A 13,904-nucleotide genomic window follows, 5' to 3' on the forward strand; every position below is an offset into this window, starting at 1 on the left:
AAAATAATATCAGATGGTCTATTTAGTTTTAGTACGTTTAGATTAGTTGTAAATTGTATGTATGTATGTTTGTAGACACTTTATTGTACCACAAAACAAGTAAATATAAATTAACAACTTAAAACAAAAGTAATACATGTGTACAAATGCCCCATATTTATCCCATAGAGGGATTTATTCCAACTAACCTTTTTGTACTTAATTGTATTTTTAATAAAACAGAATTTCTAACATGTGTCCATGTTTTTTTAACAGAGAAATCAATAATCTTCGTGTGGTCGATTATTTCTGTTTTAAAGTCCCAAGATTATTGATTTTTTTGTAAATGTATTTAAAATCCCGTGTTTTTAATTAGGCTAAAACAACTAGATCCTCTAACGCCATCTGCTGGATTTTGTAGGAAACGGATGGCGCGACATCTATGTTTCCCACCTCGTAATTAAAATACCGAACTATAGAGTTGCGTATCTATCTCAAATATATAGTGTATGATCTATGCACTAGACTATAATTCCGAATTCACAACGTGGCAATCAAGACTCAACTTGTTTTATTTATTTTTCTTCATGAAAATGCGGAAAAATAATTGAAAACAACGTAATTTTAATAGATTTCATTATTACACACTTTTTTGGCAGTTATATTTGTCTCAATGTAAATAATATTAAGTACTTTAACATTATACTACGATAGGACAATTCGGAACATCAAAAAGAAAGAGATGGCATTATACAGTTCATACAGCGTTATTTTTTTCTTATTTTTAGTAAGGAATAGACAATATTCGGAAATCATTCGTTCTTTCAGTAACTTTAGCAAGAAAATATTACTTGGTTGATAGGTTTATCATGGTTCAACTATGAGTAATATTATTATAAGCTTACATTAAATTAAGATTGTTTTTTAAAAGGTTATTTATGGTAGGCCCGGAATAAATTGCTTTTAGCGATTTTAAATTTGTATATTTTAAAAAGCTTTTTTGTTACATAAATAAACTTTGTTATTACTTATGTATAATGTTTATTGAAATTTAATTTCAGAAATTTTATGTCATTAGTTACTCGTATTATGTTATTCAATTATGTTGTAGAAATATTGCAGTATCTTCTCTCGTGAGACCATTTTATAATATTAACAATAAATTTATTTTAGGCCAATGCCCTTAAGATAATAGCGTTAGTTATAAAAAAAAAAACATTAGTACTATGTTAGCATGATTACGAATTTTGAAAATTTAATTAAAACTTCAACTACAAAAATCAAAATATTAAAATTAAGAAAATGCACAAATCATTACATAATATACCAGTAGCGATCTCAATCCAAAACTTTAAAATTGTTCAGTCAAAACGATAGTTATATTATATTGTAGATTTTGAGTTATAGTAATACGAGTAATTTTGTCGGTCAATATCCTTTACTCTTTCGAAATAAGATTCTTCAAAGGTACAAATGAAACCAGTTCGAACTTAACTACATTTCTTAGTATTTTAGAAGGATGTTTGAAATCTTTAAAGTGGCAGAATTTTAGAGAAAATTCCAAAAAGAAAAATATTACATCAAATGTAGTTTCAGAGCTATGAGTTCATAAATATAAACGAATGCACTTTGATGCAGCATGCCCTCGTTCCGCCGGAGATAAAACATTGGGGATGGAGTCAACAGACAGAAAATGTTTAAAATTGAATGTGAAAATGCTAGAGGTTGAAGCCATATTGCACGTAGTACGTAACGTTTCTTGCAGTTGTTAATGTTTGATACTAAGTTTTCGTAATTTTAATTCTGTCTTGGTAGCTATATAAATAATATACAGTCTTAATTAACTATATTTTATTCTTTAAAAAAACATGTGGAGGTACAGGCGGCAGCACATCAAGCTACACATTGATGGATCTCGCTCCGTTCCACAGAGGCAACATTCGAACAAAAGTTTATACTTGATGTACTGTTCCTGTACATAAGCCAACATAGTCAGAGTGATCTTTGTGGTCATAGCTACCTACACAGAAGTGTTCAAATTGAAACTGATGTTATTAAAGGAAATCTAAACCCTTTTTTCTACATCTATGCTCTATGGTTTAAACGCCCAATTTGTTTATTTTTATATAAAAAGTTAACTCAGATGCATGTGACAACAACACACAAACACGTTAATTCAATGTAATGATATATTTTAATTGTAATAATAATAATTTAATAATGTGATTTAAGAACATAGCCTTCTGACTTTGCTGTGCCCTTGTATGGCGTCACATGTATACCACCAATTAACGTACCGTCTTAAAACATTTGAATTCAATTGAAATCGCAAAGCATGTATATCTAAATGCGTATCATTGAAAACATGATAAGTTGTTATACTGCTCAACAAAAAACTCACCAGCAACAGTCATGTGCTTAGTTTGCCTCGCAATCTGAAACTTGGGTCCCTCGGTGGAAACCTCACAGCTGTAGGCGGCGCGCGTCGCGATCGGAGGCGGCATCACCTGCACTGTGCAGGAATCGACTTCGCAATTTCCCCCTTGCACCATGATTCCGGTTACGTTGAATAGCCGAATTGGTGGCTGCAAACATTTGGATTGTTAAAAACTGTACTACTTACTTCACATAGCGATCTCAGCAACAAAGTAATGTGTTGAAAAAAATGACGACCAAATTTACGAGGGCTAGAGAACAATCATAACAAGAGGAAAAAAGGACTTATTTCGCGCTAATTTCTAGTTAAGTAATTTTTTTAGTATCTGTCTCTATCTTTGGTTACATTACATATCGAAGTCAACAGGAACGTGGCTTAAAACAAGATCGAGACACAGTTTTATAAACCATACAGTTCCGCAAGGAATATACGGACAACGGCACATCAGACTACACATTTTTGTTCGATAAACGGAACAAGATACGTCAATGTGTAGCTTGATGTGCTGGCATGTACAATGAAAGATTGGATGGAAAGATTGGAAAACTGTCTAATTTATTAATAAAAATTGTTTTTTGAAATTAAAATGTTAAAATAATTTGAAAAGACGACCTTAGACAGTTTTATATATTATTTAATATTAGCGCACAGCAACCGCGTTACCATCGCGGGGAAGAGCCGCGGACTGCATCCCACAAACACACTAAGGGTCGTATTCTAGAACTCTACTCAATGCTCAGGTCAGGACTTGAGTATGATTCAAAGCACTAGAAATCATACTCAAGTCCTTGCCATTAGGGTCGTATTTCCAGCGCTTGAAATCATACTCAAGTCTGCTCAAATCCTGACTTGAGCATTGAGTAGAGTTCTGCAATACGACTCTTAGTTTGTGGGAGCGAGCCCTAAGTAAAGCGAATTCTACCTATTATAATTTTATAATTCAGTTTGTTTGCAATTATATTTGTGTACTGAAATTGGTCTGTAAATACAACAGGTTCAAAACAATGTTTTCAATGTTTTAGATATATAATTTGAGTTACCGAAGAAAGTAGAATTGAAATCACGGCTTGTTACCCCATGTTTTATCATTAAATTGATCATCCCAATGCGAATACTTTATATACCTAATTAAATTCAATAACAAAAAACTGTAAACATATAAAAATAAAATGTCACGTAAATATTTAACGTGAAACGTGAAAAAAGTGCACACACATATATATCTTATTATTGTTAATAAATGTAAACGCTATTTAATAATCACAATCACAATATGTTTTCATTTTGTCACCACCCTTCAATATCTGCGTATGACAACGGGCGGCGGCATCGCCGAACATCAAAGGTGTTGCGCTGCAGTAGAGAAGATATTCTAATACTTGTGACGAAGGCGTATCTGGCGAGTCCGGCCCAAAGTTGTCACGTGATCATTTAAACCGACGAAAAAAAAGCTAGGTGAATACACCTGATATGCTAAATTTCCAAATGCCTTACATATAATAAGTGTAACATTTAAGCATTTTGATTTATTCGTAAAAAGCAGAGATGTATTTAGTTTCTATTAAGTATGTCTTTTTGATATTATGCGTCAATTTTAATTAAACTCAACGTTTGGTTGGTGAACAGGGAATATTCTCAAATCTAAACTGGGTCATAGAAGATTTCAATAGGGAATTCGGTTGTGCAACACCTATACGAATTACCGGCACAATGGTATATTGAATCTACTTATGCCTCTTACAATAGTAACTAAAGGAAACACTAAAAATGTCAGGCACTCACTGATACAGTTATTTTCGTAAACAAAAACTACATCAACAAAAATAAATAGCATAATACTGCCCACTACGGTACTTCACACTTCTATCGTTCACCACAGAGACGAAACAATCTACCTTTCTCGCTTCCACCTGTTCTTTGCTAATTACTCTAACTCAGTCTCAATCAAGTCGACGTGCCATATAAATTCGCGTAATTGAAACGTTACGGTTCTTGATCGCTTTAACATAGAAGTGAAAGAGACAGTTGCTCAGTAGGCAGTATTTTGCCATGGCTAGCGAAGTCTGTGTTATTTTGCTGAATTTTTCGTCGAACAAAACAGTCAGAAGTTTTATATGTGCAAATAGGCACGGTAACATTGAGAGAAAAAATAATTAAGCAATTCACGTGTTATTGATGTCTATTAAAGCGGTTACACACGACGACTTTTAGTAGCGATGCAGTCGCTAATCGTCTACCTTTACACACACGCGCGACCTTAAGCAGCGATGCAAACGCGCGACTGCATCGATACAAACGCGGAACTGCATCGGTACAAACGCGCGATTACATCGCTACACTTGTGTTTTATAAGCGATTGCATGAACGTACACGCGCGTCTGAATCGATACAATCGCCTATAAATCGCAAGTGTAACGATAAAATCGCGCATTTCACGACGCGCGTTTGCATTGGCGCTGTTAAAAATCACCGTATATAACCACTCTTAGTGTTCTATGAATCACCATTCTATGCCACTTAAATCAATACATGTTCTACATTAATCTATGAGAACAGCCATTGACAGCATTACAAGTATTGGGCCATTGCAATTTATCAAATTAATGTGCACTCACTTTGGTTGCATATACGGCTCATTACGAGCTCTTTACAATCTATTGGCACGCGTCAATGCCGTTAAAATTGACCACAGAATGACTCTTGTTGTATAATCACGTTAATACGTTCATATATACATACGTAGCGAAATTAGTATTGTAATAATACAACATCACTGCGGGACACGGGTCTTTTCTCAGGCCAGGGTTTAGGCCACACGTTTTCGGAGGGTTGCGAATCTTCTTCGACATGCAGGTTTTGTCACAAGGTTTTTCTTACTCAAAAAGCTTATGGTAAATGTCAAATGAAATTTCGCACACAAATGTTCTCAGGAAATATTATAAGATTGCAAATTTGAGACTAAATATATTTCGTTTCATATTTTCCATAAAAACTTAATTTACATTTTGCTTTGTGTATGTAGATCAACTAAAGCGCCTGTGGTCAATGTCATATTTAATGTACGGGAGCAATTATCGTTACAATTTTGGATGTTTCTAGTTTTATTTTTTTTAATGATTGATGTCATTTTATTCATTAGATAATGTATTTTCGATATCAGCTTAAAGGTTTTTGATATCTCTTACATTTACGAAATAATTTCTACTACACCCTGTACATCAGTGCATGTAATTGTACTTTACCATACACGAGCGTTTATTCATTAGTGGTAGCGAATGGAATTTCATGAAATTGGCACGCTAGACAACATTAGCACTGTCGGCCACAGCTAAACAAATTATACAAGTTGTTAAACTTCTTTATTAGTATTATTTTTATATGTAAAGCTTAATATTTGGCTGTTTGTCTTTATTTTGGAAAAAGAAAAAAACAATGGAAGTGCCTTCAGCTTCGATTACTATCAAAACCGCTGTCGCCAAAACTCACATAATCCTATGTAAAACAATATGGCTTCTTGATACTGATTGGTCGTAGTTTCTAATTTTATTTTAAAAAATGTAACAAGTAATGCATTGGAATGATTGTATTAAAACTTTACCCAGTTGGCATATCGTTGAAAGTTTATTATAGTAAGGAAGTATATTATAGTTTATATCGAAATTTCATTGAATTTGCTGCCATATCTAGCGGCAATAGCTGAAAGACTATGAGACGCCGAACGATTAACGTTCTCTAAAAAAAGTCAATCATATTGCAGCGGTATGAGGTTTACTTTCGTTTCTTATAACAAAAATCTATTATGTTAAACAGAAAAAGAAAATTTAATAAAATCAATTAAAATGGTGGTTACGAAATACCACCATGGATAATATTACAGGTGTGACTATCATTTTTGCACTCTAAAGTAGCAAATAAAGCATTTATCCACAATTTTCGAGGTTTTGCGTGAGATAATTGACACGACCATAATATAAAAAACTAAAATGGCGGACTGAGCTCAAGTATCCGGAACTGTGCGTACTGTTGGCACACGTGTCCCGCCCTCTAAGCACTTCTACTATACTTATTGTTCAGTGGTCTTTATGGTAAGTACCCTAACTAGGTACTTCGAATTTCAATAAGTGAATACGGATGTGATTATCCATTATCTCTGAATCTGAATACGGATGTGAAAATCCTTTGTCTGTTTCTGATTTATGGTTATAAAATTATTTCGGACATCCGATTGTTCGATTAAGAGAGTCACCACACTCATCGACACGGAAACGCATTAAGGCGGTCAGAAAAGGCTTTATGTCCAAATAATAAGAAAAAGACTTTTGTATTTTTAACCATCTTTCAAAAAGGAGGAGTTTCTTAACTGTATTTTTTTGTGTGTATGTTACGCGATTACTCCGACATTTGTGAACCGATTAAAATGATTCTTTTTTGTTAGAAAGGATGTATCTCAGTAGTGGTTCTATTCAAATTTGAAGAAAATATTCCACTTCTAAGCGTGTCAAATTAAGGGATGAATTCGGTTCGATTTCAATAAAACTTGCAAATAGATATAATTCCATAAACTTTTGAGGTTGGTTTTTTATAAAAAAAAAAAATATTCATGTCGCGCGCGGGCCGAGCACAAGAGAAACGCACAACGTCTTTTTCGTTATTGTATGGACATAAACTTCGAAAAACTGAGAGGTGTAAGCCCGGATTCGAAACCACGACACTCTGCTTGAGAGGCGGTAAATCAAACCGTTACCACACTAGTAAATTATATTTTAAATAAATCAGGAATTTATTTTAACATTCATTTCAAATTGAATACATTCACCCAAAATCTTTATTGCTTCAATCAACTTTAGTGAACGTACCGACAATAAATCTGAAATTTATTTTTCGATATCTCAACTAACATATTAAATGGAAAGATACTCCGTCCCTTTTTAGCAAAACGATCATTAGAAGGTATGTTGCTTGCGCTATTACGGTCGTGACGTCACAAAGAAGGATTGCCGTTTCCGTGTGGGTCGTTAAAAAATACTGTATGCAACACAATTGGAAATTCGTTTTCCAATACTCTGATTTAGTGCTGAGGCGGTGATGATCTGGTCCTGGAGCGTTAAATGAACCTAACCTTTGATAAATTAGGTTCATTCATTCGTTCGCAAGTATCAAAAACTTTCACAGTTATGTTTGAAGCAACTTGCAGTATGTATCGAGTTCTTAGGTTTTCGCGATTGTTACACATGGGAAATGAAACTATTTTTCCGGATTTAAATCGCGTATATTTGTTTTTTCAAACCAACCGACGTTTCGGGCCCTTTACAGGTCCCATGGTCACGGTTGACCATGTTGGTTGCAGTATGTAATTAAGAACTTTCAGAATTAATGAATGAAAAATTTCTGCAGTCAGTATATTGTGTTGGGAGTTCCATTCCATCAAGTAGGAACAGGGGTAAACAAGAGGCGTCAGCTTACGCCAAAATCATTACACAGGTAATGTTTTTGAAATATCTAATATATCTTCGCCTAACATGGCAAAATTACTTAGCAATAGATCCAAACGGTATATCATATGCGATTTGTATCCTTTTATTTTTCTGCTTTGATCTGTCTGAGTTTCATAAGGATCAAAGCACTGGTTTTCACGTTTCAGAAGACAGAAAAGTAACTCAAATTTTTCATCGTATTTTATAAGCGAGAAAAATGTACTTAATTCCCTAAAGTCAAGTTTAAGTGCTTCAGTAATTTTACCTCTCAGGCAACTGTACTTTCTACGAAAGTCAAAATTTTATTTGCCAATTCCCAAGAATAATACTTTAAAAAGTTGCTTTGTTACTTTCTTGAATATTATTCACTGCGTATTTATAGCACTCCTGTATATTTTGAGTACACGAGGCTTTATTTTCTCTCTTCTTGGCATAATCCTCTTCTCAAGATAACGAGTATTAATGGAATGTTAAGCGTTACCGTGCGGGCTATGGGTACGATTAATAGTTCCGGATATAGAGCGGTAATGGTAAAGGAAAGTCACGTAGGTATTATTCATGAGTATAAATCATGTGGTATAAATGTGCACCGTATTATTACAATGTGTGAAGAAACGGAAGACTTAGAAAGATTTTTTTAAATAACAGATACTACATTTGAATTTGGTTATAGTTAGAGTTTTTTGGCAAACCTGGCATTTTAGGAGACAAAACTTTTGTTATTGTCTGTACAATCGTTCAGGCAAAGACATTACTTCCAAGTTTGTTTCTGCATGATATGAATTTTCTTTTACTTTTGATTCAATTGACAAACCACGGTACAAATATCTTCTTTCACTAAAGCAGAAAAAGTGCTAATTATTGTATCGGTACGGATATTCAAACGTAAATGCTCACATTGGTTATTTGACAAACAATCCCGAGACACAGGTCTCTTATAATTTGTGCCTGATTTCGAATATATTGAAATAATACTTGTTATCGAGGACAACGAAGGGAACGGCTGTTTAGGTAGGAAAAGGTGTATTATTAGAAAGGAAAAACATACAGTAAGAAACAGCAGTGGAAGCACGCAGACAAGAAAAGGACATAGAGGCGAAGTGTTAAACATAGACTAATTACACATCCAAAAACTATAAAGAGGGTCTGACCTAGACATCGCCCTCCTCGTAAACTAGCAGTTTACCTTAAGTAGTAGGCCGGGACAGACCCTAGTACTATGCTAAAACTATACAATGCAAAAAAAAAACAAATAACTTAGTCACTAAAATTAACGTCCTGCGTTGCGAGCTTCCTGACTGGACGTCTTAATATCCCACCAGCCGTCCGTCCTGCTCGTCCGCTACCCTGACAATGTGGTCTCGACCAGGGTGGACCTTGACAATCGTGCCCTTAGGCCACACTCCTCGCGGTAAGTTACCATCGCATATCACGACGATATCGCCGATCTTTAAATTTTTGATATACGTGTATTGTGTCCCCTTCTTGGGTTCAGTAACGGCAAATACTCCCATACTCCCGCACGCATCGATTCCAGAAATAATCTGTGAGTCTCGCTGCTTTTTTCCCATTGGACCGTCGTACCAGGTCGTTGTCCGTGAGATCGACTGGTCCGAGGAGTGAAAATTATTGGCCCAGGAGGAAATGATTAGGCGTTAGTGCTGGAGCATCCCGTGACTCAACAGACACATGCGTCAGCGGTCGTGAATTTATTACGCCTTCCGCCTCGAGTAGTAGTGTGTGCAAGACCTCCCCCCGAGTCGCTCTCTCCTTTAGTGTTGCCGCAAGAGTTTGTTTGAGGCATCCGACGCTCCCAAACTCCACCTACAGAGGGCGCTGACGGAGATAGGAAGTGCCACTCGATCTCTCTGCCAGCTGCAAAGTCTGCGATAGTCGGCTGGTGCGACTTCCACTCCCTCTAAATCTCGCGGCTGGCGCCAACAAAGACGGTCGTATTGTCGGAATAAATCTGCTTCAGACATCCTCATGTCAGTTAATAGGCATTATTTAGGTATGCAGAGTGAATACGCATTATTTAAGTGCATGCTTCATCGTCCACCTCATCCCCCATCAGGTGGATGGAGGTCAAATACGCACTTACTTTTTTGTAAAAAAATTGCGTTTCCTTTTTCAGGTATTCTATAATTTTGATTTTTTATTTATATGATCGTTATTGAATGGCAATCGCGAACCATCTTGGCAAGATCTTGGCGAGCACAGAAAACTAGTAATTTATTATTACTGTCGAGTTATTAAGTGTCCACTTAAGGTTTCTTTTCTTAAAGTTTCAGTTCAGTTACAGGTTTTTTACCACGGCATGACTTTTTCTTATGTGTACTTTTCCAATAAAACACCCGATAAGTAAATCAAACGTAAGTTTATTCAAAATATGAATATTTCTGCGTTATTTACTAAGTTGCCGAAAACTTGGAAATTGATTCAGTTGTGTCCATGTATACTGTAAGCTCCGAAAAATCTTGCTGACGTAACGAGTCACCGGAGGAGAAGCGGAATAAACTGTTTTGCTAGATGAAATGGTTAAGGTATTTGCTATTAAATAATGGTCTCACGAGACATATACGATACACCTCAAGATATTGTCTAGTATTGTGTAAGGAATGTGGTAATGTATTACACGATAGGATGTATTTAACAAAATCCTGAAAACAGGGCAAAATATAAGTCTAAAACGAATTATTTAGGAACAAAATATCTAACTTTGTACACAATTTTTATATGGAAATATTTCTCTTTCAGTACTACAGAGAACCTGCAAAATTTTGATTTTCATCTGAAGCCCTATACTGAGGAGGTACAGTCTTCAACCAGTTATAATAACAGTTATTATAACTGGTTGAAGACTGTACCACCTCAGTCAATCGTGGCCATGGGAGCTGTAAAGGGCCCGAAACGTCGGTTTGTTTGAAAAAACAAATATATGCGATTTAAATCCGGAAAAATAGTTTTATTTCCTAGATTCTCTTTTTATTAAGAAAACATAGAATTATTTATTTTAAAATATTCTCAAAGTTATGTAATTTGATACTAAGAGGACGGGGGAAATTGATTTCTGTCAAGAAAGACATTCACGTTCGTAAAAAATTTTAAAACTGATGGCTTTGTCGCCAAAGCTAGAGAAAAAAAATGGTCAATATGCGTCGCGTCACTGCCGCGGGTTGTACCGTGGTCGTTATTTTCATTAAAATTGAGAGTTAGAAAAGTAAATCTATAACCAATAATATAAATCAAGGTGGTTCCTAGCTAAAAGTAGCTGTAGAGCTCCTTGTCAAAGAGTTCTTCCCGAAAAGTACTGCCACCTTATCTATTTCGGCCACCAAGCAGTAATGTGAGCATTCCTGCGTTCCGATTTTGAAGGATAAGGGTGAAATTACAGGCACATGGGGTCAACATATGTCTCAGGGTGACGGGCGCCGTGACTGTGCCCCTCAGATCTTTGCGTTCTAAAGCTCTATGGCACCACAAGTTTGTATTCTGGACCAGCCAATATACGAAGTGTCGCAATCTTTTTTTGTTAAAATGGTATTATTTGTATATCAAGGTGCTGATTCCGTATCATATGACGCGATTTTGGCAAAAGAAAAACGCGTTTTTAATTGATTTTTGCTCGTATTTTTTATTTTATAATTATGACAATATCTAATTATTTTAACCCATTAAAGTAAAGGATTTATTTAAAATAAAATAAATATAAATACAAGACATCACATACGTTGCTTTAAATCCAAAGTAAATAACTAAAGCACTTGTTTTATGGTATAAACAAGGACGATACCACTAACATCCAGACTCGAGACAATATAGAAAATGTTAGTTTTTCTATTAGTTTTTCTACCTGGTCTGGGATCGAACATGGGCCTTAGAGATGGCGACCATGAAAACCAGTGTACAAGACAATCGACCACGGAGGTCTTCAAAATTTCCACGTATCCTAAATACATAATAAAAGAATACAAAGCTGGTTCAAAAATATTTAAAAAATAAGTTATGTGCGTGTGGGGGAGGCTTAGCACTTCTTTTAGAGCTATTATCTTCTCTTATTACACGATAGTCTCATTTAAATGTTTTATAATGTAACGCCCATTGCAATGCGACCCCATTCTATAAAAAATGGAATCAAATGAGACCTATAAATATGTTATTTATTCTTCTATACCATTGATGTAGAGACCATTATCAAATAGGTACAGCTTGGAGTATTATTTCTAATCCAAATAAAGTCGTATCTATTGAAAAATGTATATGACTCATATGACATTACACACGTGTTATATGACATGACACTACACTAAATACTATTTGACAAACTAAGATCGTAATGTAAATAACATACATATTCTACGCAGTTAGCACTATCGGGTAGGCATGCGTAGATGTAGCTGTCGTGGTAGCTGGATCACTCATCTTTACGACTAGATATACTACCTTAGGACTTTCTCTTTCTCTCCTCTTTATTTAGTTTCGCATCTCGAACGTCAAAAATTTGGAATTATTTGTATTTTATTAAATGTCCTTCGGAATCGTAACATGAATGTATTATTACTATTAGTTTTTACGCAATGACAATTTAACTGAATTAAACTTCGAACTCAGTACCCTGAATTGACCCCACTCTGGTACGATCCACCGAAGACGAGGCGTAATGCCTATAAAATATGTATATTGGACAGAAGTCTTGGCGTAGACCTATTTTGCGTGTGTGTGGCGAAGGCGTATTTAAGTACCTAAATATAACAAAAAAACCTGGCTGTATGGTTTTAAACCTTTCCCTTTTTCGCAACGGAAATAATTATAAAAACAACAAAAACAAAATTAACAGCTACATGTAGTAAGGAATAATTCACCAACACTTGGCTGTATTTAGTTAAACCTTTGCCTTTTACTTAACGGAAAGAATTTAAAGAAACAAACAAAAAGAAGAAAGAAGAAGAAAAACTATGTCAAAAAATATATAGGTACTACGGTTGCTCGCGCATATGTGTAATACATGTATTAACATAAAGACTTCAATCTATAGATAAGAACATTCACAGTAACTATTTGGAACATCTAAATACATGTTCCAAATAGTTCCAAAGAAAACACTGGTAACAGTGATAGTGTTTTGTTTTAGTGTTGAATTTTGTCAAAGAGTATCAGTACAGTAGTACAGTGGACAGACGTGACCTATTAGGAATGAGCTAATCAGGCAGTTAATATTGAGTGTTTACCAATTATATTTGTCCATAGTTGCGGAATTAACGTAAAGCCCCTGCAAAAATCGCTATTGCTGTGTATGGAACGCCGCACCTAGTACTCTAGTACATAGATATCGGTAATTATACATAGTTATCGTCGGCTAAATTCGTACCTAACCTCCATTAATATGAACTTATAAATAGGCACAAAAAACAGAATTACTAGAAATAATTATGTGACAATCTATTATTATATACCTTTATTTAAATCATTAAATAAAGATTTTTGCCCAAAATTGCCCGATATTGCGCTTGAAGAGTAAAAAAAGGAATTTGTCCAAAAACGGAGTTACGCGGTTAACAAATGCAGCCGACTTTTTCATCTATCAATAATCAACCGAGCAGTTGGTCGCGTACACATTATGTAACATGTAGTGTAGACGTTGAAAATCTCACCTTTTGTGAAGGATTATATCGGAATATTTCGTTCATATCTCTGTACCACTTGACAGAGTGCAGCCGCTGGTCGTCCATACTGAAATGACAGCTCAGTTCGGCTGCCTGCCGTGGATCTGCGTATAACGGCACTTTCAGCTGCGTGATCTCATGGGCTGATGTAATTGCTGTGGACAAGAGAAAGAAAATTATTGATATGTAATAAGTGCGTATCACATGTGTGTAATAAATCACGTGTCTTTGGGGTCTGATCACTTAAATATTTATAACTAATTTGTACATTTTTCTCGTCATCACGTCTACGACTATAATTTATTCAGCAGTCGACCTTTTAAGACACCTCCTATAAAGGTAGTTCCACTA

At 35.2% G+C, this 13,904-nt stretch overlaps 1 protein-coding gene across 1 annotated transcript in view; it reads right to left on the minus strand.

Moving 5' to 3' along the window:
- LOC113228518 overlaps window positions 1-13,904 on the minus strand; it is a 56,815-nt gene that overhangs the window by 19,361 nt on the left and 23,550 nt on the right. The window contains exons 2-3 of the mRNA XM_026461856.1: window positions 13,542-13,708; window positions 2,381-2,564 (exon numbers count right to left, since the gene is read on the minus strand). Of these exons, the coding sequence (XP_026317641.1) occupies window positions 2,381-2,564; window positions 13,542-13,708 (351 nt within the window). The remainder of the gene's footprint in view (window positions 1-2,380; window positions 2,565-13,541; window positions 13,709-13,904) is intronic.

This window comes from Hyposmocoma kahamanoa, unplaced genomic scaffold (assembly GCF_003589595.1).
Source record: "Hyposmocoma kahamanoa isolate Upper Pololo Valley unplaced genomic scaffold, ASM358959v1 232, whole genome shotgun sequence".
Lineage (NCBI taxonomy): Eukaryota > Metazoa > Arthropoda > Insecta > Lepidoptera > Cosmopterigidae > Hyposmocoma > Hyposmocoma kahamanoa.